General features: G+C 59.7%; 1 protein-coding gene across 2 annotated transcripts in view; it reads left to right on the top strand.

Annotated features, from left to right (window-relative positions):
* The window catches only part of POLR1A (RNA polymerase I subunit A), a 57,169-nt gene extending 46,245 nt beyond the window's left edge, over nt 1-10,924 (top strand). For both annotated transcript variants that reach the window (XM_081265013.1, XM_081265014.1), the window contains 11 exons: nt 209-423; nt 1,674-1,841; nt 2,550-2,685; nt 3,125-3,282; nt 6,484-6,610; nt 7,143-7,256; nt 7,589-7,864; nt 8,350-8,550; nt 9,241-9,358; nt 9,690-9,854; nt 10,129-10,924. In XM_081265013.1, coding sequence (XP_081121139.1) covers nt 209-423; nt 1,674-1,841; nt 2,550-2,685; nt 3,125-3,282; nt 6,484-6,610; nt 7,143-7,256; nt 7,589-7,864; nt 8,350-8,550; nt 9,241-9,358; nt 9,690-9,854; nt 10,129-10,229 — 1,779 coding nt within the window. In that variant the 3' untranslated portion in view covers nt 10,230-10,924. The remainder of the gene's footprint in view (nt 1-208; nt 424-1,673; nt 1,842-2,549; nt 2,686-3,124; nt 3,283-6,483; nt 6,611-7,142; nt 7,257-7,588; nt 7,865-8,349; nt 8,551-9,240; nt 9,359-9,689; nt 9,855-10,128) is intronic.
* The last annotated feature ends 11,698 nt before the right edge of the window (nt 10,925-22,622 follow it).

The following is a 22,622-nucleotide window of genomic DNA, read 5'->3' as shown; positions in this document are numbered from 1 at the left end:
AGGACAAAGGGTCCCTGGTCATGGTCACGCAGTGGGCCCTGCACAGAGGGCTGTCTCGTGTTAAGTGTTGGGGTGCTTCTGACCTCACACAGGCAGGCTCATCCTCCTCTCGCCCTCCCCTCTCCTGGAACCAGGGCCTTTAAGCCCCCATGCCACTGGAACCCCAAGAGAGCCCTCCCGCAGCTGATACCCTCCTGCCCTCCTGCAGGTGTTGCAGATGTGGTACGAGTTAGATGAGAAGAGCCGGCAGAAGTACCACAGGAAGGCGGCCCCTTGTCCTGACCCCAGTCTGTCTGTCTGGCGCCCAGATATCTACTTGGCGTCTGTGTCAGAACATTTTGAAAAAAAGATTGATGACTACAGTCAAGAATGGGCACTTGAAGCAGAAAAGAGTTACAAGAAATCGGAGCTTTCTCTGGACAGGTGACGACCTTGCTTTATTGCCTGGTGCCTACGGGAGGAGCTCTGCCTCTCAGGCCCTTCCCCACCCAGCCTAGGAAGAGGGCCGCCTCCAAGGTTGCCTCTAGCAGGAGGGAGGGAGGCGAGACCGCAAGGGCACTGAGCACGCCCTGAGGCTGGCCAGAGCAGGGCAGAGAGCACTCCTCTCGTCTGGACCAGTACCTGAAAGGGGCACCACTGGGACAGAGGTCTGCAGAAATGACGCTCTATTTGGCAGGGTAGACGTGGCTAAGAGTCAGGGTCAGTCTGTTCTGCTCCTGGGTACTCTGTGGCCCTGGGTAAGTCACTCACTGCCCAGGGATACTGTCCTCAGCTTTCCATGAGGACATGGATCCCGTGACCGCAGTGATCCTTTGAGCTGCGGATCTCTGGCCTATGAAGGGGCTGCGGGGAGGCCTCAGTTCAGAGGGATTCTGCAGAAAGGGAGACAGCCCATGGGCTGAGTGAGCCAGCATGATGGGTCACTGCATCAGAAGGGCCCAGGAGTGCCTAATAGACGTTGGTCCTGGTTGTTCCCACCAGCTTCCTGAGGACCTTGAGGCCATCTTCCCTGGTGAAGCACAAGCCCAGGCTGGTGGGGTCAGGAGTGGGCTCACACTGGCCAGGAGGTGGGGAGCAGTGGAGGATTTGGGGGGACCAGATTCTCCATATGGACTGTGACATGGTTACCTCAGCCACCAGCCGGGCTGTCCCTGCAGCTCAGGAAGGGCCTGGAAGGACTTACCAGGAGGTACAGCTTTATTGCTGCCTGCCACACACTCCCATTCACCCGCAGCAGCTCATACCGCCTCTGTCAAGCCCTGTCCTGCCTGGGCAAGGTCAGCAGAAGCACAGCATGGCTACCCCCGTGTGGTCTGCAGCCACTTGAGTAATGGAGCTCCTCCTGCCACTGGTGCCTTGTGAACCTTCCTGACCTCTCCTGTCTGGACCAGGAGGCTTCGGCCCTCTCCAGACTGCCAATGGGAAACAGGAATGAGGGATGAGCCACAAGTCCTCAGAGCCGAGGGGACCTGCAGTCACTGGTCTGGGTGGATGTGTGACGTTCTCATGAATGTCTGGTGCTGCACCCCTAGCTGGAGACGTCATCGTGTTATTTTAGGACACTGCAAGGTCACTAGCCAGGACCCAGAGGTTAATGGGATCTTTCACCTAGGAAGCCTAGAAAGAGGCTTCTGGCATTGTGGCCACTGCATGCCTGCCCTGTCCACCTCCAGGTTGAGGACCCTGCTGCATCTCAAATGGCAGCGCTCGCTCTGCGACCCGGGTGAGGCTGTGGGCCTGCTGGCCGCCCAGAGCATCGGGGAGCCGTCCACGCAGATGACCCTGAACACCTTCCACTTTGCAGGCAGAGGAGAGATGAACGTCACCCTGGGTATCCCAAGGTGCGGGCACAAGGGTATAGGGCTGGCCCTCTACGGAAGAGGCTACTTCGTGAGAGTGAGCGAACATGTGACAGACAGGGTTCTGTCAAAGTGGAGGTCAGCACTGGAACTGGGGGAGCTGGTCTGGTTTCTGTGGCCAGACGGATACCTCGGCCTTTGAGGTTCGCCGCTGCTTCTCTGCCAGTCCAGTTTCAGGTTTCTGGGCCTTCTTGTGGAATTGCACAGGGCCATTTTGCTGCCCAGCTCCAGGAACACCGCACATGTAGACCCTGACCCAGACCCAGACCCTGACCCTGACCCTGACCCTGACCCTGACCTGCCAGGTGCATGCGTGCACACTGCGGTAAGACAGCCACCAGGCAAGGGGAAAATATGAGTCAGTCCGCCATCCTGCACTCTCATTGATGGCTTCCAGCCTGCGGAGTGAACGAGGCCTGATGGACATGCTAGATGGTCCTGAAGGCTGGCTAAGTGCCCTGTGTCCCAGTCACCCTGCGAGTTAGGCTCAGCCCTACCCTTGAGAGGGATTCGACAGTCCCTCGCCGTCTCACAGCAGGCAGGAGCTGGGGTCTGGTTCAGCATATTGCTCAATGAGATTGCAAGGCCACTCCCATCCCAGCACACCACTGATGTTTCTAGAAAAAGCTTCATGCAAACAAGGAATCTGGTTACCTGTCATGAGCAAATTGGGCCCTTGTTCTGTGACAGGTTGAGGGAGATTCTCATGGTGGCCAGCGCCAACATCAAGACACCCATGATGAGTGTGCCCGTGTTCAACACCAAGAAAGCCCTAAGGAAAGTGAGGAGCCTGAAGAAGCAGCTCACCAGGGTGTGCTTAGAGGAGGTAACTGACTCAGCCCAGCTGCACTCAGGGTAGAGACACTGTCCTGAATTGTCCCCTCTGCAGCAAAGACCATCCCAGCTGCTCAGCCCTCGGCTGTAGTCCCAGCAGTGGGAGAGATGCTATCTCTACCAGGTGCTGAGCAGGATGAATCAGGAGGCTCTGGAGATAACCATTAGTTCTAGGGCACCCCATGTCCCCACAAGAATGGCTTACCAGCCCTGCAGGAGCCTGGGCCTTGAGGCCCCGCCGTCCTCTGGAAGCTGCTGGAGTCCGCTCCCGCCACCCCCAAGGATCCATGCTAACAGAGCTCACTGGAGTTTCCTTAGAATTTTGGCCTGTGGCCCAGCTGCTGTTCCCCCCAGAACCTACTAGGTTTCCTGTTTGCAGTGTGGTCACTGGGGCTGGGACGAGTCAGGTCCATCTGTCCATCTGGTTCTAGGTGTTGCAGAAAGTTGACGTCCAGGAGTCCTTCTGTATGGGAGAAAAACAGAACAAATTCCGGGTGTACCAGCTGCGGTTCCAGTTCCTGCCACATGAGTACTACAAGCAGGAGAAGTGCCTGAGGCCCGAGGACATCCTGCACTTCATGGAAACGAGGTCAGGGCTCAGGCCATGCTTGTAACTGACCTTGGCCCAAGAGCAATCCTGTTCCAGGGCTCCAGGGGTGGGGTGCATTTGTCCATTGAGCCCTACAAGTACGTGTTCAGGAAAAGAGTGGGCCCTGCCACTTAATCTGGAACCCTTGTCCAGTCTGGCTTGTGGGGATGACCCAAAGACCTTGTTGGCCCTTATAATCCCTGAACCCGGGTCCTCTCCTGTGCCAAGGGGCGGGAGCAGTTCGTCTCACTGTAGCATGGAGGCGTGGAACTGTGCCCAGCAGAGAGGAGGAGCCAGCGTGGTGTTGGTGTTGGTGTTGGTGTTGGGTGGGCTGTGGGTGCACGCAGCAGCGAGGCCTGGTGAGCACCCAGCAGTGTCTTGCTGCCCAGGAGCCCACCTCTGTAACCAGGGTTGCCACCAGTATCACAGAGAGCCTCTGGCCCCTGATGGTCACGGGAATGAACTTCCTTGGACATTGGAAAGGCATAGGCTGGATCTCTCGGACTGCAAAACTAAATAGCACGTGTACATATTTGTATCAGATGAAGGAGAGAAGGGCACAGGCCATATGCCAAGAGTGCTGGTGTCAGGACAGGCGGGAGGCCCATGCAGGCTTGAGTGTGTAGGCTGTCTTAGTGAGTGGCTATCTATCCCTTGCAGGTACAGGCCAGACGTGGCCAGATTTTCTGATTTTTGAAACAAAAAAGCCTTCCTCCTTTTTAAATTTTCCTTGGTGATATGATCACATGCTTTTGCTTTTAGAAATACCACCAACTAATTCCCATTTTACGAAGGCTGCTAGGCCTACACAGATCCCCTGTCTTGGCAGGACTTGACCCCTGGCCGCTGGCTCTAGTCCCAACCTCTCCCGGGTGCTCCCAGAGCTGATCTCACTTGTAAGACAATGGCAAGCAAAGGAGCGCGCTCCCTGCCCTCCACCCACGCTCTTCTCTGTCTCTCGGCCCCCACCTCCCTGTGCCCTAAAGACGAGGTGGCCCTGTACACTGGCCCTGTGGCATTCAGGGCAGGGGCTGTGGGGATAACCATCTTGGGTGTGCACTCAGCCCTGTGGATAGTCCCTGGCTGGGCGTCCCGGGCAGGAGGTTTACTCCGCCAGGCAGTCCTCATGCAGGCTCCAGCCTGCCAATTTGCCCATCGGCAGAGGAGCAGGTATGGCCGAGTTCTGTGCTGTCCTGGAAGTCCTCTTCTGAGAAGTGGGACTTAGGAGCATAGTCCATGAGGGTGAGTGGGCGGGCCAGCCCTCTTCTCCTGAGGCCCTGGCCTCCCCAGGACAGACTGAGCTCCTTCTGCTGGTGGTGCCTCTTAGAAGTGGAGAGAGTAAATCACGCTTTGTTTTTTGTGTTTATTTCTTCCTGTAAGTGACGGCCCTGCTTTGTTCAGAAGTGAAGGATTTTTTTGAGCTCCAAGTTGGGTTTTGCTTGTGCGCTTGAAAAGCTGTGATGGACGCGGCCAATGCAGGCACTCTGAGGGGCAGTAGTCCTGGTGACTCCAGCAGAGGGGCTCCGAACGCCCAGGCAAAGATAGAGAAGGAGCAGGCTGTGTCTGGCCTGCGGTTTGCAGGGATGCAGCCGTATGACCGCCTCAGAGAGCCTTCAGAACACCCCAGGGGCCACGAGTACACTCAGAAGATCCAGCCTCCCTGGGGCTGCCCTCCTCGCTCCACTTCCTCCCTGCTCCCTCTCCCCCTTTCCTTTGGCTTCTCCCCTCCCCTCCCCCCTCCCCTCCTCCCTCCCCTCCCAGCTCTAGGACCAAGACAGGGATGCATCCCTGGAGGGAGATGCCTGAGCAGTGGCCCTTTCTGCGGGTGCCTGTTGCTTGGAGACTCTGAGAACCGTCTGGAAAGCAGACCAAGGGTGAAGCAGAGAGCTGTCGACGCTGGCCTCTGGTCCCAGCTGGTGTCTCTGCTAAGTCTGACTCTCCGAGCAACAGTGCTGGCCGTAGCCAGGCCCCTGTGGACACTGCCGAGGGTCATGTTCCCAGTGTGTTGTCAGTTGTGTGGGGTGGGAAGCTCCCTTCAGTTGCTCACTGACAGCTGACCTTGGAAGCTGTCACCACGGGCCATCGCTTCCCTTGCTCTGGGCAGTCACAGAGGCAGAGCCTATGCACACCAGGAAAACGTCCTGTAGCACGCCTTCCACGTGCTGCCCAGTGGCCCGTCCACTTCCCTCAACCAGTCCTGGTCGCTGGAGACGGGGATGGAGGTCAGGGAGGCTAAGCTCAGGCTGGGGCCAGGGAGGCTGCTTAGGAGTTACGTTGGCAGTCCCACTTCGCCTTGAGGAGTGGTGCCTCCAGCAGGTGGGCTGCGAGCCAAGGCCCCACAACACCTGGGGCTGAGGCCAGCAGCCTTCTGGGGAGGTGGCTTCAGAGCTGAGGCCACCACAGTCTAGACAGTTCAGGGTCATCTGAGAGATGATACAGTGACTGCTGTTCTGCAGAGCAGCCTCTGAAGCTCCTTGCAGGCCAGGAGCCCATCTTGCCACACCTGCCTTGCCCTGGGCCAACTCAGGGTGGGCTCAAGTGGACCCCTGGCTGGATGTGCAGGCTTTGTCCCCCAGTTGGGTGTGCTTCGGTGGTCTGATGAAAAGCTCCTGTGGGGACAGGATAAGCAAGGCCCTGAGGGACCCTCTAAGTAGTGACTGGAGGCAAGGCCCCAGCCTCTGGGTGACCGTTGACTTTGGTCATACTGACCTGCTTCCAGCCTGTAGACATGGTTGGTTGCCACAGAACAGGTTGTCACTTGTCCCAGGCCTTCCTTCTCGCAGTCAGGAGCAACTCCTCTGGTCAGAGTGGGTTCTGGAGATGCTGCTCGGGGAGAGGCAGGGAAGGTCCTGGTGCCACTGGGTTCCTGACCTACAGCCAATTCTGGCATCCTGGTTAAATGAAAGCCACCGGGGCTCCCCTGGCAAAGGTGTGCAGGGAGTGAGTGAAAGCCTGCGGAGTGTCACCTCAGAGCCGTGACACTGGGTCCAGCAGCACCTTCTGCAGAGCAGGCCCATTGCCGTGGGGCTGGTGCTTCCTGACATGCTGAGTGCCACTCAGATGAGGGCAGAGCGAGCAGACAGGAGAGGCTGGCTCTGCTGGGTGCTGTCCCTGTGGGCATCACTCACCTCCTGCCTGGCAGTCAGGGGAGGGCAGGCATGCTGGTGCTGATGGAGGCGTGTGGCCGCCTTCTCACCGCAGGTTCTTCAGGCTCCTGATGGAGTCCGTCAGAAAGAAGCACAGTAAGGACTCCAGCTTCAGAAGCGTGAACACTCGGAGAGCCACACAGCAGGACCTGGAAGGCGCAGGGGAGTCGGAGACAAGGCGGGTGAGTGGAGCCACGCAGCCAGACCCAGGGCTGGGCGCTGGCGGGCTCGAAGTCCTCTCTGGGAAGGGCCGTCCCTGCTCAGTGCTCTGCGGGCACTTCCCCAGGTAGGCTGGTCTTCGGCATTTTTTTTGCTGGTCTCTGAGCACCAGCAAGCCACATTTATTCCTGGATGTGATGGTCCCGCCCAGCCCTAGGTTGGGGCCTGGGGACACGCATCTCTGCTCTCAAGGAGCCTGAGGGTGGGCGTTAAGTGTTGGCCTGCACTGAGCCTTTGAAGTCCTTTTTCTGACCTCTTTTTGCTCTGCCTTTGACTTGGAGCCAGCCTGGGCTGCTCAGCGAGTCCCTGTCTGAGCAGAAGAGCTGGGGTGCAGCTCAGTGGTCGAGCACCCCGGGCTCAATCCCCAGGACCATGAGAAGGGGGAAGTGCACGTCTTTGAAGTGGTGCGTGAGGGGGTGAAGATGAGGGAGGAGGCTGATTCCCAGAGCGCTGGGCACTGGAGCCAATCACTGCTCTCCTTGCCCCAAACCGCAGGGTGAGCAGGAAGGGGAGGAGGAGGAGGAAGAAGGGGACATCATGAACGCTGACGCCGAGGAGGGGGATGCTGACGCCTCCGATGCCAAGCGCAAGCAGAAGCAGGAGGAGGAGGTGAGGCTCTGGCTAAGGCGAGCATGGTGAGGCCCTGTTCCCGACACTCCAGGGCTCTCCCCAGCTCCCAGGCCTCACCCTGTGTCGTGCTGGAAACCCCCAGAACTAGGGAAGCCTGGGCAGACGTCAGGCCATCTCTGTGTTACGGTGCAGGTATGGCGCACCCCTTCCCCAGCCAGTCCCCGTCACAGTCCCTGCCAGGACATGGCAGGCTAGAGGACTGAGCGTGGCCTGGGGAAGGGCAAGGGAGCTGGGAGTGTGGGCAGCAGGGGGCACGAGCTCTGCAGGGCTGGTGAGCCCTTGTGGCAGCCGTGCACTGTCGTCTCCACCAGGTGGATTACGAGAGCGAGGAGGAGGAGGAGGAGAAGGAAGGGGAGGAGGAGGACGCACAGGAGGAAGGGGACGCCGACGGTGAAGGTGGCCCCCAGGCCCGTGAGCCAGATGAGGCCACAGGCTCAGGCCCCAATGAGGACACGCCCCCGAGCCCTCCCTTCTGCCCAGGGCCCCAGGGAGCCGAGGCCGTGGAGCGTCGAGTGCAGGCTGTGCGGGAGGCCCACTCTATGATAGAGGACTACCAGTATGACACCGCGGAGAGCTTGTGGTGCCAGGTCAGCGGCGCCCAGCTGGGCCCAGCCCAAGGTTGGGCTCCCCCTGCACACAGTCCCTGAGAGCCTGTGGCCTCTAGGCCTCATCCCAGGGCCCTTCCAGAACCTGGAAGTGACACAGACCTCTACCCAAAAGCACGGCCCACACGTGTTCCTCTGGTGGCTCAGGGACGGTGTCTTCTACACATGGGGCTTTGCGCAGTCCCCCAGACACTGAGGCTTGCTTCCCCCCAGCAGCAGGACCCATCAGCTCCCCCCAGGGACCCTGGCCACCACCCCTCTGCAGGTGTCCCTATCCTCCCTTGGGTCCAGCTGAGGGGTTCCACTGAGAGGCAGCAGGGTGCAGTTGAGTGCCCCTAAGTCTTGGCCGCCTCTGGCGTCCCACCTGGAACGTGGTGGTGGGGCTCAGCACCCTGTGGCCAGGCACCATCCCCTGCCTGGCCACGCCTGGGGCTGCGAGCGTCCACCTAGCTCTGCTCTTGCTGTAGGTGACCATGAAGCTGCCTCTGGTGAAGGCCAACTTTGACATGGGCTCGCTGCTTGCATCCCTGGCCCGCAGCACCGTGGTCTACTCTACCAGGGGCATCACCCGGTGCCTCCTGAGTGAAACGACCTCCAGTAGGAACGGGAAGGAGCTCATGCTGAGCACGGAGGGGATCAACCTCCCAGAGCTGTTCAAGTATGCTGAGGTACTGTGCCCCTGCCGGACCCTGTGTGCGCCCTCGCCCCCTCTGGGGCTCCTGGGCACGCCCCTCCTCAGCTTGCTGAGTAGATCGAGTTTCCCAGACCCGTCTGAGTACAATTTTATTTCTTGAAATTACAACCTTTTGAAAGTACTTGTCAGAAACTTTGCTGCCCTGCTCACCTGGGTACCCCCAGCCTGCTCATGGGCACCAGGGTTTCTCCGAAGTCTGAGATGCCTTAGGTTGAACAGGAAGAGCCCACACTCCCCCAGCCAGCCTCGGGGCTCCACGTGGCTCCCTTGCAGGGTGTGTTGAACAAGGACCAGGCAGGTGCCTATCCCTCCTGGCTCCTGTGGACGGTGGCTTCTGCTGAGGCCATGCCCCCTCCAGCCTGGGTGCCTGCAGGAGGCTTGGAGCCACAGGCCTTTGCAAGGCCTTGCAGAACCCCGTGGCCAACCTGTCTGCTGTGCACCCTGAGGAGGCCTGTGCAGTCGTCTGCTGAGGGGGCTCTCCCTCTCTAGTGTGTGTTAGAGGAGTAGTGAAGGAGGTCCCTCCGCCCTGAACCTCCGCACTCTGGTCGTGACAGCGAGCAGTTGGAGCATGGCCAGCCTGCCTCTCCTGACTCCTGCCATGCTGCACCCAGCCACCAGCTCCAAGGGTGGGGGTCAGAGCACTACTCCTTCCTTCTATCCTCAGGTGCTGGACCTGCGCCGCCTCTACTCCAACGACATCCACGCCATGGCCAGCGCGTATGGCATCGAGGCCGCCCTGCGGGTGATTGAGAAGGAGATCAAGGACGTATTTGCCGTGTATGGTACGAGCGCCTAGGGAGACCTTCAGGGTGCAGCCCCTCAGAGTGCTGGCAGCCAGCCCCCACCCCGGCGGAGACCTGGTGTGGGTACCCGAGGCCCTGGCTGCGTCTGGTCTGCCATCTCTTCAGGGAGCTCCCTGCAGGGCTTGGCCTGTCCTGTCGCGGGGCTCCCTTCCCAGGGAGAGCTATGGTTGGTTCTCGCATCCTGCGCTGCTGCGGGGGAGTGGGAGGCAGGAGGGGACAGGGAGCTGAGGAAAGCCCAGCGTTGGCCAGGCCCCAGTGCCGACTTGGAGGCAGTCTGGCCAGAGTCCTCCGTCTGTCTGCTTGACCGCAGGCATTGCCGTTGATCCTCGCCATCTCTCCCTGGTTGCTGATTACATGTGCTTCGAGGGGGTCTACAAGCCCCTGAATCGCTTTGGCATCCAGTCGAACTCCTCCCCTCTCCAGCAGATGACATTTGAGACCAGTTTCCAGTTTCTGAAGCAGGCCACCATGATGGGTCAGTGCAGGGCTGGTGCCAGGCCTGCCCCCTGGCCTCGCATAGGGACCTTTCCACTGCACCTTGCATGCGAGGGCGGGCTCAGGGTAGAGGGTGGCAGCAGATGGGACGGCCTTCCTGAAGCTCCCCCTGGAGCAGACCCACACACATGACCTCAGCCTCAGGGACTCAGGTCCTGGGCCCAGTCACACCACCTCACGTGGAGTCCCCAGTGCCCTCACCTCACCCCCAACTTTCCCTCGGCCCTCTGAAATGGGTTTCATGTCTCTTGCAGGGTCCCATGATGAGCTGAGGTCCCCTTCAGCCTGCCTCGTGGTCGGGAAGGTTGTCAAGGGTGGAACAGGCCTGTTTGAGCTCAAGCAGCCCCTGAGGTAGCAATGGTCACTGCTGCACAGCTGCCCACCAGGAGGCTTCATGGGCATGGCTTGGCCCTCACCCGAGAGCACCAGAAGCTCCAGCTCCAGGGCAGAGAAAGCAGCTTGCCATGGGCTGGGCACCAGCAGCACTCATCCTTGCTTACCATCTCGGGGTCTCTAACGAGGTTCCTGATGTCCCCTGTGTCCCTATGGGGCCAGGGCTTCCCTCTTCTTGCAGGAGACCTGGCAGCAGAATCCCAGACAAAGCCCAGTTACTCACTGGAAAGGGTTTTCCAGAGTAGGAAAGATGACCTGGCTGCGAGTGGTCAGTCACTGCAGGCAAGATTTCTGGGGTCTCCTGAGGAGCAGGAACATGAACACTGCTGCCCCAGGACTCCAGGCTGAGAGCAGCATGGCACCTTGTGCCTGGGGTGGGGCCCTGGCCCTGCTGCTGTGCCCAGACCAGACTGGCCCCACGGCTGGGAGCACCTCTCCAGGGCCCAGAAGCTCACTCCCACCAAGCCCGAGTTCCCCACTGGGGCTGGGCTCTGCCAGCTGTGCCCCCAGCACCACAGCAGGCACCCTTCTCAGACCAGAGCCACTGAGAGGACCAGTGCAGGCGCTTGGGGGCACCAGAGGCAGTTTCTGCTTTTGTCTGGTGTTCCAGCTCAGGCTTGATAATAAACACCGCGCACTAGCTGTTGGGAGGAAGGACTGTTTCTAGAATTTTTTCCCCTGTTTGTGGTTTCTGTGTTTGAAATTGAGAAGTCTGAAGCAGGAATTTCTTGGCAGTTGGGCCTCAGGGCCTTCCTCCTGCATTGGTTTGGGAATGTGTTGGGAGATCTAGCCCACTGCCTCTCCCGCCTGCCCCTACAGTGCCCCTTGCAGACCAGTGCCAGACAGCGTGTAGGAGGACCTAGGCCAGCCTAGGTGTGGAAGTATGTTGGGCTGTGGTCAGGGGTTCAAGGTGGGCCTTGCCAGGAAGAGGGGGCATCGACCTGTGGTGGGACCCAGCTGTGCCACCTCTGCCCACACAGGCAAAACTAGTGGAAACCAGGACCTCATGGTGAGGTCTTCCAGACTCAGCAAGGCTTGGGCACAGGAGTGGGGTCCCTGTGGGGGCCTGTCCTGAAGAGGGACAGCCTGCTAAGTGGAGACCTCCAGGTGATCTTACAGCTGAGTGTTGCCAGGTGTCAGCCCACCCAGGCCCTGGGCATGAGGTACAGGAGCAGGCTGAGGTTCAGCACACCCTCACTCTGCTGAGGTCCTGGTCCCTAGGGAACCACCTGCGTCCATCAGCGCTTGCTCTGTGGGTGATGCCGGGCAGCATGAGGGGCTGTCTTGGGGTGCACTTGCCCTGCGGGTGGTGCTGGTCGACAGCAGGGGCCATCCTGGCCTGTGGGTGGTGCTGGTCAGAGGCAGGGATTGTCCTGTCCTGGAGGTGGTACTGGTAAAAGGCAAGGACCATCGTGGCCTGTGGGTGGTACTGGTCGGCAGCAGGGGCCATCCTGGGCCTGGGGTGCTTCACCAAGACCAAGGAAGAGGATCAGGCTGCAGAGTCGTTCTAACTGAAACAGGAGACTGTAGGGCGTCCATGAATGGGGCCAGCCAGCCACAGTTCCTGGCACCCCCTGGCCCTGCCTCGAGCATGGCCATGTTCATACCTACTTTCCTCTCAGAGTAGTTCATTTTCACTTACTCTCTCCTTTCTGGGTTCTCGGTGACAGTGACAAAATCATCTCAGCAGCCCTGCAGCTGTGCCCATGACCTTCCATCCTCAGTCATGTGAGACTTAACAGGAATGCATGAGGCACCTTCCCAGTCCCCGTCCCAAACTGGAAACGTTCCTTCTCCTGAGTCCATTCTGTGTTGCGGGACAGGACCCCCCAGGCGGGCACTCTCAGCCAAGGGTGATCTGCCCACAATTCTGCAGGTCCTGGACCAGAGCAGGCTATTGAGCAGCTTGTCGTGGACATGGTGCTTGGTATCTTCAGGGACCCTTCTCCCTGTCCTGTGCACCCAGAAGTAGATGCTGGTGTGAGACCTTCCCACAGCAGCCACTCCACTCTTCCCTCCAGTGTGCGTGGGGCTCGTCCTCTGGCCCTGTCTTGTTGGGCCTGTTTTCGGTAGCCATTCTAGTGGGTGTGAGGAGGTTTCTCCTCTGTGGCTGATCCGGGCTGTTTCAATGAAGGGTCGGGACCTTCCGTGGACCTTCACCCACAGACCACCTGAGCTTAGGAACCCACGTAGGAAGCCTCAGACTTCAGTTTTGAGCTTAGAGTTGAGCAGAGCCTTGTCTGTGGGAGTCCAGAAAGTGCTCTTGAGGTAGGAGAGACCTCTGCTTGGGGGCTGGTTAGAGAGTGTCCTGGCCCTGGGGTAGCAGCTTAGGCAGCAGAGCTGCTGACCCCCCACGGCTCCCTCTAGCCTGCCACCAGAATAAGCAGGGCCAAAGCTGCCAAGGTTCCCAGGCCACCCACCCCCCTCCCTTGGTGTCCAGGTCCACTTAGATTGGAGGAGCCTGTAAGACTGTTCCAGGCCCACACCCAGAAGTCCTGATGTCATCGGCCTGGCTGGGCCTAGGAACCCACAGTCCCAGGGTGGTCCTATGTGCAACTGATTAGCCCTGGACTTGAGCCCTAACTGGAAATGGCAGCCTCATCACCTTTCAGTGTGGTAATCTCTCCTAAGTGATGGTCCCTACCTACACAGCATGGACTGTGGGCAACGGGCAGGGGTTGGCAAAGCTCTCCACAGGTACCCTGTGGGTGCCCTGCTAAGGGGCTCCCGGGAGGCCTGGCAGCTGCCCCAGGGGCCCCTGGCAGGATGGACAGGTGCAGGGCTCTGGCAGCAAGGAGCCAGTGGCTGCCTCCCAGCTCTGGGTCAGGAGTTGGGCTTAGAAGTCTCCAGGGGGACACCTAGCCACAGCAGCAGCGTGAGAAGTTTGCACCTCAGGAACGGAACCTTCACCAGTGGGAATCGGACCCAGTCTCTAGGCAGCACCTTTGTCCTCAGGCTCTGGTTGTGAGGGAGCCAGACCTACTAGGACCCACAGTGCCCCAAGGCAAGGCCTGGAGTGTCAGGCTGTTGAGGTGACTGTCCTCAGGCAAGTGTAGGAACAGCTGGTTGTGTGCTCATTGGCACTTCGCCATTTGTTCCCACCCAGAGATTGCAGGCATTCCTCTGCACCAGACGTTGCCCCAGCCCACATCCATCCACCTTGGTGTTCCCTGGGCAGACCCTGCCCTCCTGCAGCTTGGGGCTCAGGGTTCCAAACAGCCAAGAGGAAAGGGGCCTTGTGGTTTCGGGCCAGATGTTGAGGTGTACAGCAGGCATGGGGTGACGGGCACTCTGTAGGACCAGGTGTAGGGTGGATGAGCACATTGTCCCCTCTGCATCCATGTGCCCAGCCCACCCTCAAGACAGTGGAGCTGTGAGGCTGTGCTGTAACAGGTCAGTGGGCTGAGCCACAGGTGCTAGACTTCCCGTGTGACCCACTGAAAGTGACCTGGCCTCTGCACCTCTGTTCCCTGACGTGGAATGGCAATTAAACAGTCTTCGTGAGGCTGTATGCAGCCCAATGTTGGCCTAATTCCAAGTGGCTCTCAATTGGGGCTGTCCTGGCTCCAGAGGATGTTGGTAGTGTCTGCTGACATTTTGACCATCACAGCTGGAGGGAGGTGCCATGGGCCTCTGGCGAGTTGAGGCAGATTCCACTGAGCCTACGGTGCCCAGGCAGTGTACACAGCAGTCATCCAGCCCCGGTGACAGAGGTGTAGAGGGGACCCCTGCCCCGGTGACAGAGGTGTAGAGGGGACCCCTGCCCTGTGCACATGGACAAGCAGTCTCTTGTGCCCGCTGGACTATGTGCACCCCAACCACCTCAGTTATTCATCAGCGCTCCTGGGTGCTGCTGCAGCTTGCGGTCCTGTGAAGGAGCCCAGCGCCTCTTCATGCTGTCGGTGGTTCTGATTTTCACTGCTGAGAACTGCCTGTTTACATCCCCTGCCCATTTCTCCACCAAAGTGTTCCTGTTGCTTTCACTGTCGATTTTAAGGACCAATAATAACAAAACAAGAAAGGTCCTGTCCAACCCCCCAGCAGTGGTCACCCTTAGACTGGAGTTACAGCAGCTAAAGCATTTTCTGAGGTGATCTCATTTTCTGAGATTGGCCAAAATAGCAAACTACCCATTGAGGGATTAACAGAAGACTGCCCTTGTGACGATGTATTCAGGCATGCCACAGGACTTTGGGAAAGTGGAAGATGACCAGAAGGCAGGAGCCATGTCACCACCCCTGCCTGCTCTGCCTCCTGCTGAGCTGGGTCACATACCTCACTGGAAGCTCGCCACACCTGCTGGACAGCTGCCACTCACCCTGTCTTTGGGACCCTAGCCAAGGCCGTCCCTCCCCAGCAGCAGCCACTCAAGAACGTAGTCACAAGTGTGCCATGGAGTGCGGGTCCAAGACCAGGCCACAGGCCTGGGCAGCTCCAGTCTCCCTAGGCCTGCTCCTTTGCTGTCCTGGTCAGTGGCTGCCCTGCATGCAGCCGGGTAGGCCCTTGGCAGGCCCAGGAGTGCCTCTGGGAGCTGCAGATGAGGTGTTGGGGCTGGCAGCTCCCAGGGAAAATCAGTGACAATCACCTTGAGGTATGAGGAGCCTGAGGCTATGGCCAAAACCACAATCAGGGAAGAGGTGTCATTTGAGAAAATGTCACAAGGCTTGGCAACTAGGTGTTATTCAAGGTCTCAGGACCTGGGTGTGGCTGTACCAGACTCAAAGGACTTCTTCAGTACATCCCATCACTCCCCACAGGAGACCACCTGGAGGGTGCTGGCCTCTGCACTCCCTGTGTCTTCCTGAAAGCCCCCAGCCAGCCAGGAGAGAGCTGCCCAGGAGTGGAGGTGCAGACTAGGTAGGCGAGCCTTCCTAGGTGCTGTGCTCGGGGACACCCCCTGGGAGGTGTCTGGGAAGTGGCCAGGCCTCTGAGGGTCCCAGGTGTCTCTTCTGTCTCCTGCATTGTAAACAACGAGGTTTTTCACATCTCTTCCTGCCCGTCATGTATCGTCAACAGGGGGCTCTGGGAGGGGGACCAGGGCTGAGTGGCCCCCCCAGGGACCTACAGCAAGGCAGCTCGTGGAAGCATCACCCCACTCCATACAGACCTCCTGCCCACACTGCCTCTCTTGCCAACAGCCTAGTCTCAACCAGGCTACAGCATGGCTGGCCATAATGGGCCCTCAGTGATCCCAGCAGCCCCCGCACCTTTGCTCTGGCCCTCCATCCCTGGCCAGTGGCCCACAGGTAGCCTCTGGGTGCCACAACCAGCATGGCCAAACTAGCAGGTTCCTGTGAGGGGCAATGGGAGGTCAGAGAAATAGAGACAGGTTGTGAAGACAACAGCTGGGATTGGTGGAGTGCTGCTTTGGTGGAGAAGCAGGTCTCTGGAATCACACCAGCAATCTTTATATATATGTCTCTAAATCAGATTAAAGACTATGCAAGCATCATTCTTAGTATTTGTGAAAGTTAGAGTCAGCAACAGGATGCGGCTGTTTCCCCAGTTACATTCTGCAGTTGCAATGTGCAGTGTTAGGAGTTTTGTGCAGCTCTCGAGAGTCCAAGAGCAGCAGAGCTGGGGAGACACTATAGTGGTCTAACAGGGAATTCCCTCCTTCCCAGGAGCTGTGGGCCTGAGAGCAAGGTCGAGGCCGACAAGACTCCAGCGCAGAGCCTCCTCGTGGAGGGCTTTACCATAGCAACTTGCATCTGTGCGCAGAAACTTTCCCAGGCACCACGCATGCCACAGCCATGAAGTCATCAGGAACCCTAATCTCAGACACTGGTCTCCCATTCACTGTCACTGCTCCCCACATCTGGGAAAGCACGTTCTTACACATCCTTCCATTCCTGCATGTTCAGCCTGTTGAGTCCCACTTGGATTCTGCATCAGATCTTAAAGTCAGGATGTTGGCCTCACTTGTGCCTTTTACCATGTCCTCTTCCGTAACTTGAGAAGACAGGGCGAATTTGGAACACTCCCTCCAGGCCTCTGATGCCTGGAACAGGTCAACACCTTCCTCTGGGTTCCTGTCACCTGCAGCTGAATGCACTCCCCACAGCACAGGGACTTCTCCTGAGGATTCCAGGGCCCTCATGGGACCTCCTGTCGCAGCTACTCCTGCCTAGCACCTGGGCACGTCATCGACCCCCTTCACGCACTTCGAAGAAGGGTTCAGCCCCCTGCTCTGGGCTTTGCCCCCCACCCTCCCGGCCACACTCATCTGCATCTGCCACTGCTCAGTCTGTGGTGATGGGTCACATGGCAGTAGGACACGGGCACACCCAGGATAGCCGCAGGTGCTGTGAGAGTTGTGGTGCCACAGTCACTGTCACAGCTTTCAAGGCCACCGGCCACCCCAGGAGGCTGAGGGGTGGGGGGAAGCCAGCTGTCACAGAGCCTGCAAGCTGCTCGCGGTTCCCCCAGGGCCAAGGCTCTTCAGCTGCCCTGTGGTGTGTCCATGTCCTACTGTGACAGATCAGGACGGACTGAGCAGCCGCAGCAAACGTGCCTGCTCCAGAGCCCTGCAGACTGCTGGCGGAGTCGCCTGGGGCTGTGGTCCCCTCTGGCAGGTCCCTGAGGTGCAGGACAACCCTCAGCCCCTGCAGGCGCCTGATGTTCCTGGCACGGGGTCTTCTCCCAGTGTGGCAGTTGGCTAGGAAGAGAGCGCCTGCCACTGCTGTCTGCCTCTAGACTGCCTTTACTGTGAGGAAGTCCACCTGGTTTTACAATCAACCATCTCAGCCATTTTCAGGGGTACAGCAACATTAAGCAAGCACAGGCTGGTGTGTGACCGTCACCACCATCGACCTCCAGACCCCCCGATCCTGAGAAAGGACCCCTGCAGCACTGAATACCAGTTCCCGTGCCCCTCCCCCAGCCCTGGGCACCCAGCCTTTTGCTCTCTGTCTCTGTGACCTCAGTCTCTGCAGGACCTCACCTCAGTGAAATCTCAGGGGTTTCCCTTCTGTGACTGGCATATAGACCCTTCCTTAAAGGGCTCACCTATCTGGGCCTGGTGACCGTGCCCACCATGATTCCCTCCTGATCAACTCAGAGTCAACTTAGATCTTAATTACATCTGCAAAATCCTCTACCTTGACATGAATGTAACCTAAGAACAGGGTGACAGCCCATCATTCTCACAGGTCCACTTACACTCGAGGGGAGGGGCTCCACGGGGAGGAACATTGCCTGCCATGCACGGCCTCTATGTGAGCAAGCTTTCTGTGCCTGTAACACAACACCTGAGAGAATCTGCTTATCAAAGGAAAAGGTTTGTCTCAGCTCAGTTTCCGAGGTCCTCTTCGGTATCAGTGGGCCCATGGCTTTGGGCCTGTGGGGAGACAGCCCGTGTGCTGCCAGGGTGAGGGGGAGCAAAAGCAGCCACCTCATGCCAGGAGGCCAAGAGTGCAAGGAGGGCTGGGATCCACGGTTCCCAAGTGACCCCCAGGGCCTCCCCAAAGATCCCACCCCATCCCAGTGGCTTCACACGGGGCCAATCCTGTGGGGACACTCACCCTGTGCACTACAGCAGCCTGTGACGCTCTGCGTGACCTGGTCTGTGTCTCCTGCTGCTCTGCCCCAGCCATCATGCTCACCTTCTGTCCTCTGCCCACCAGCCTTCCTGGGCCCAAAGCTGGCCGCCTCCTACCTCTGACCCCAGCCTGGGTCCCAGCTCTGGGGCCAGGCTCTAGCAGCCCACCCCTGGTCACCGGAAGCTCCTGGTTTTGTTTAGCGCCTCTTTGTCTCCGAAGGCCATTGCTGGCTCAGAGGGGCTGAGGCCATGTCTGTGGAGGAGGGGGCATGAGGGATGCCTTGGCTCCCTCAGCCCCATGCCTCCTCCCACCCAGCGCATTGGCCAAGACTGCTCACGCATCGGGCCCTTGGGTGCATACCGGCTCCATGAAGCCTCCACCCTCCAGGAGACTCGAGATGTTCCCAGGCGTGGACCGATGTCCTCAGTAAAGCTAGTCCCAGACTCCAAGAAAGGAAAATGAAAGGCCTTGGGCAGCTGAATTCTTAGTGAACTCTTGTCAGTGCTGGGGACAGAACCAGGGACCCCGCACGCGCGCACACGACGAGCCCTCCACCCCCACCTGTCTCCAGCCCTGAGTGAATGCACTCTGGTTTCCAATGCCCCTTCTACTTTCTTCTAAGTACTCAGGGTAACCAACCATTCTAGGGTTTTCCCAGGGATAGAAAGAAACGTGCAGGTCTCTTCAGGTGTGTCTCATGGGTCATAGATTGCGTGACATCTATCACCACAGTGTCCAGGGATGGGCCTTTGTTATGTGGGACTGTTGCAGCTCAGATGGAGGCATCGTGGGTACTCAGAGCTCTGCGTGTGCGTGTGCGGTGTGCGTGTGTGTACGTGTGTGTGTGTGTGTGTGTGACCACAGATGGCTGAAGCCATCCGATGGTTGAAATCACCTCAGAATAGCAGAGCACTGGTGCTTCCCATGTGTGCAAACGCAGGCGGTGCCAGGGCAGCCAGGGCTCGCCGCCTGAGATGGCAGATGAGTCACATAGGCATCACCTGGTGACACCAGGAATCCCGCAGACTTTGACCTGACCTCCAATCCCAGCCGCCACTTGAGACAAGAGGGGCCCAGATTTGCCTGTAAAGAGGGAGATTTGATGAGACCAGGGAGCAAGTCCAGGTGACAAGGTCCTGGTGAGGGTGCGGCCCAGTCTGACACCAGCAGGAGCCAGCAGCTCCTCGGGGACAGACTTGGCAAAATTGCAGTGGGGTGCTCACAAAGGGGTGCTCACAGTGGGGAGCTCACAGAGGAGTGCTCACAGAGGGGGTGCTCACAGAGGGGTGCTCACAGAGGGGTGCTCACAGTGGGGTGCTCATAGAGGGGTGCTCACAGGGTGATGCTCACAGAGGGGTGCTCACAGGGTGATGCTCACAGTGGGGTGCTCACAGAGGGGGTGCTCACAGAGGGGAGCTCACAAAGGGGTGCTCACAGGGGGGTGCTCACAGAGGGCCCCTAGGGAGCACAGACTGCTGTGGTGACTCCTCCACCCCAAGAGCCTGCTCCTCAGGGTGGCGGGGGCTCAACAGGAGGGGTCTCCTCCCCGGGGGTAAGGTTCTGACGGGCACTGAGTGGCAGGTGGAGAGAGTGAGGCCAGGGCAGTGGCCTGGCTGCCAGGGGGGAAGTTCCTGCAGGAGGATCCTGAGCTAGGGACTGACAGAGGCCTTGACAGACCGGAAGCCGTGGGACACTTTGATCAGGACTGGCATGGGCAGGCAGGCTGGAGCCAAGACAAACTGACAGAGGTCCCAGGAACAGACTGGCCAGAGACCAGAGCCAGGCTCCCGGGCCAGAGTCATATGCAGCCAAGTGAGAGGTGCAGGAGCCAACGGGATAGGGCAGGGAGCTCGGGAGTCCTGGGACCAGCCCGCGAAGGTCAGGCTGAACACAGGAGGCTGGCAGCCTCCCCCCTGGGAAGTAGAGAGGCCCGGGTCTGGAACACTCACCCAGGCAGGCCGTTGCCTCAGGGGTCAGGTCCTTAGAGAAGAGGCTATTCCAGGGCAGGGCCATGGCTTTCTCTTCCAGATGAGTTCTGGAGTCTGCTCAGTTCCCAGTGCTCCTCTCCAGCCCAGAGCTTCCAACCCTCACCTCCACAGGGCGGGAAGGGCAGGGAGACAAAGGCGCCTCCCCGGGTCTTATTGCAGGGCGAGCTGGAGGAACAGCACCAGTCACCCCTCACCAGGCAGCGACTTGGGCCTGAGATCTCATCCCTGGGAGGCTGAGGCAGGAGGATCACAAGTTCAAGGCCAGCCTGGGCAACTTAGTGAGGCCCTGTCTCAAAATGAAAAATACAAAGGGCTGGGGTGTGGTTCAGTGGCAGAGCACCCCGAGTTCAATGCCAGTGATATCCTCCCTCCCCACCCGCCAAGAAAGTCACCCTCCAGTTCCTGGAGAGCCTAGGAGGACAGGGTGGCCCGCAGCACGGCGAGACCAACGGGAACTAACAAGAATGGCAGCCAGAGCTGGGGTGCTGCTCCCCGAGGGCCAGACCCCCACCACCTGAACCCCGCCACCTCCACCAGTAGGGCTGGACCTCACCACCTCCGCCAAGAGGGCCACCTCCACCCGGAGGGCTGGGCCCCCACCACCTCCACCAGGAGGGCCAGACCTCACCACCTCCACTGAGAAGGCCAGACCCCCGCCACCTCCACGGGGAGGGCCAGCGCAAGGGGTCTGGCGGCTGCCCCTGCCCTCCCAGTCCTGCTGGCACCTGCAGTGGCCCAACTCAGCCAGAGCCCTGGGGGGCAGGATCTCCATGGATACAGCCCCACAGCCGGTCCTGGGGACAGGCCAGGTGGAGAAGAGCATGGTGGCTCTGCAGCAGGAGCCTGCCGACCTTGTCCTTAACAGCAGCAGGGCCCTCCTGAGCTCTGCCTTCCAGCTCCAAGTCCACTGCACACTGTCTGGCTCCCGGTGGGGAGGGTCTGCGGGGAGGAGCTGCAGGCCCTCTGGTTCCTGGTTCCAGTTTTTAAGAGGCCCGTGTGTGTGTGTGTGTGTGTGTGTGTGTGTGTGTGTGTGTGTGGCCTTTTTCCACAAAAATCCCCTGATCCCACACAGATTTCCCCTCCACGGAGGGCAGCTGGAGGAAGTCCCCTTCTTGGGTGCACATCACTTGAAACAGGGGGATCAGAGCCTGGAGCCCACTGAGTTCCCAGGAAGCCACGGGACCGCCCTGAGAGGTTGCGCCACTTCCCCCCGCCAGCAGAGGACCCAGCGGGACCAGGTGGCTTGGTAGGGAGCTGCACCCACTTGGGCTGGACTCCACACGCAGGCTGAGCTGGCCAAAGCAACTTCCAGAACCAGAGGGGAGCCCCACTCCCAGCCAGGACACCCAGCGGGGAGCTGGCCGGCTGTGGGCACTGGAGCATCCCATCGGCACTTGCCCAGCGGGACACACACACAGAGGAGAGTGGACAAGAGGGGTCACCTTGGACCTGCAACCCCAGCCAGGGTTCTCAAGCCCGAGGCCAAGGACGGGGTAGCCTCAGCATTGCCCCACGGCCACTGCTCCAGCCCTACAGGAGCCCAGGGGCACGGGCTTCCAGCACCGCAGCTCCAGGCCGCCCCTGTCGGCCTCCCCTCCTCAGAGCAGGAAGGTGAGGCGAGGTACCGTCCCCACCAGCCTCAGTGGCAGGAAGATGAAGGCATCTCAGAAACGCTGTGTCTGATCTCAAGCAGCCCTGGCAGCCGGGCTGGGCCGCAGCTTCCCTCGGAATAACCAGCTTGTTTTTCTTGGACATTCCAGGAACTAGCCGGCCACCCCGGCTAAGCCCCACAGGAATGTCAGGGGCCCTTGTCGGGGAGGGCCGCCCGCACCTCCGCCCACTAGCCGTCTCCTTCTCCCCACCAGCTCCACACTGGGCGGCCAGGGCACTGACCCACTTCATAGACGTCCTCAGCAGGACCCACCGGCGGGCCTCAGGGGCACCAGACCCTTTAATGTAGAGGCTCAAAGTCGATCCCCCACCACCCAGTGAGGCGAGGAGATAGGCATCACTCTACAGGGGGCACAGTGAGGTCCCGAGGTGACACAGCTTGTCCAGGTCACCAGCTGGGGCTTGCGGTCTCCCAGCTCTGGTCTCATGCCCAGCTGGACTGTCCACCCACAGGGCCCCTGCGTCCCAGAGCCACAGAGCTTAGGGCCCATTTGCTCCAAGGCAGGTGCCCTGCTGGCCCTGTGGCTATCTGTGAAGGTGGCATCTGGGGACAGGGCTGGCTGCAGGTGGGAGAGGGGGCTGTGCCCTCCCTTTCGTGTTGATACCTGCTTTGGGTTGGGCTAAGGATTTCCACCCTGGCTGTGGCTGCCCTTGGGATCCACTGGGCTCCAGGCTCCTGGTAGCAGGAGCAGGGAGAAGGGCCCTGGTGGGAGTCCTGCCAGTGAGGGCTGCTCCCGGGCTCTTGGCCAGCACCTCCCTTCAGCCGCTTCCCTGTAGGCAGGGTGGGAGGACTGGGCACTTCCGCAGCTCAGCCTTGGTCAAGCAGTCCCCAGGGCCTGGCCTCCTGCGGCGAGGGCCTGCTCAGGGCCCTGGCCGCCTGCTGGCGATCAGGGCCTCTGCTTTCCAGCCTCGCAGGGGACAGCAGTGTACTGCCCCTCCCCTCCCAGGGCCTGGCCTTATTCCTGGGCTGACTTTGGCTTCCCGAGGAAGGGGAAGGGGCCAAGGTGGGCAGGGTCTGCATGGGCAATCTTGCCCCTGGTGGATGAGACCTTGGCCTCCTCAGCCTGGGCCAGTGAGAGGAGCTTCAGGAAGGTGCTGAAGGGGGCTCCCGGGGAGGGGCCCGCTCAGGGGACAGTGGGCTCATTGTGGGAGGAC

This window comes from Spermophilus citellus (genome assembly GCF_964194105.1).
Source record: "Spermophilus citellus genome assembly, chromosome: 13".
NCBI lineage: Eukaryota > Metazoa > Chordata > Mammalia > Rodentia > Sciuridae > Spermophilus > Spermophilus citellus.
The sequence above is the reverse complement of the archived record's forward strand: the minus strand, read 5'-3'. Positions and strand labels throughout refer to the sequence as shown.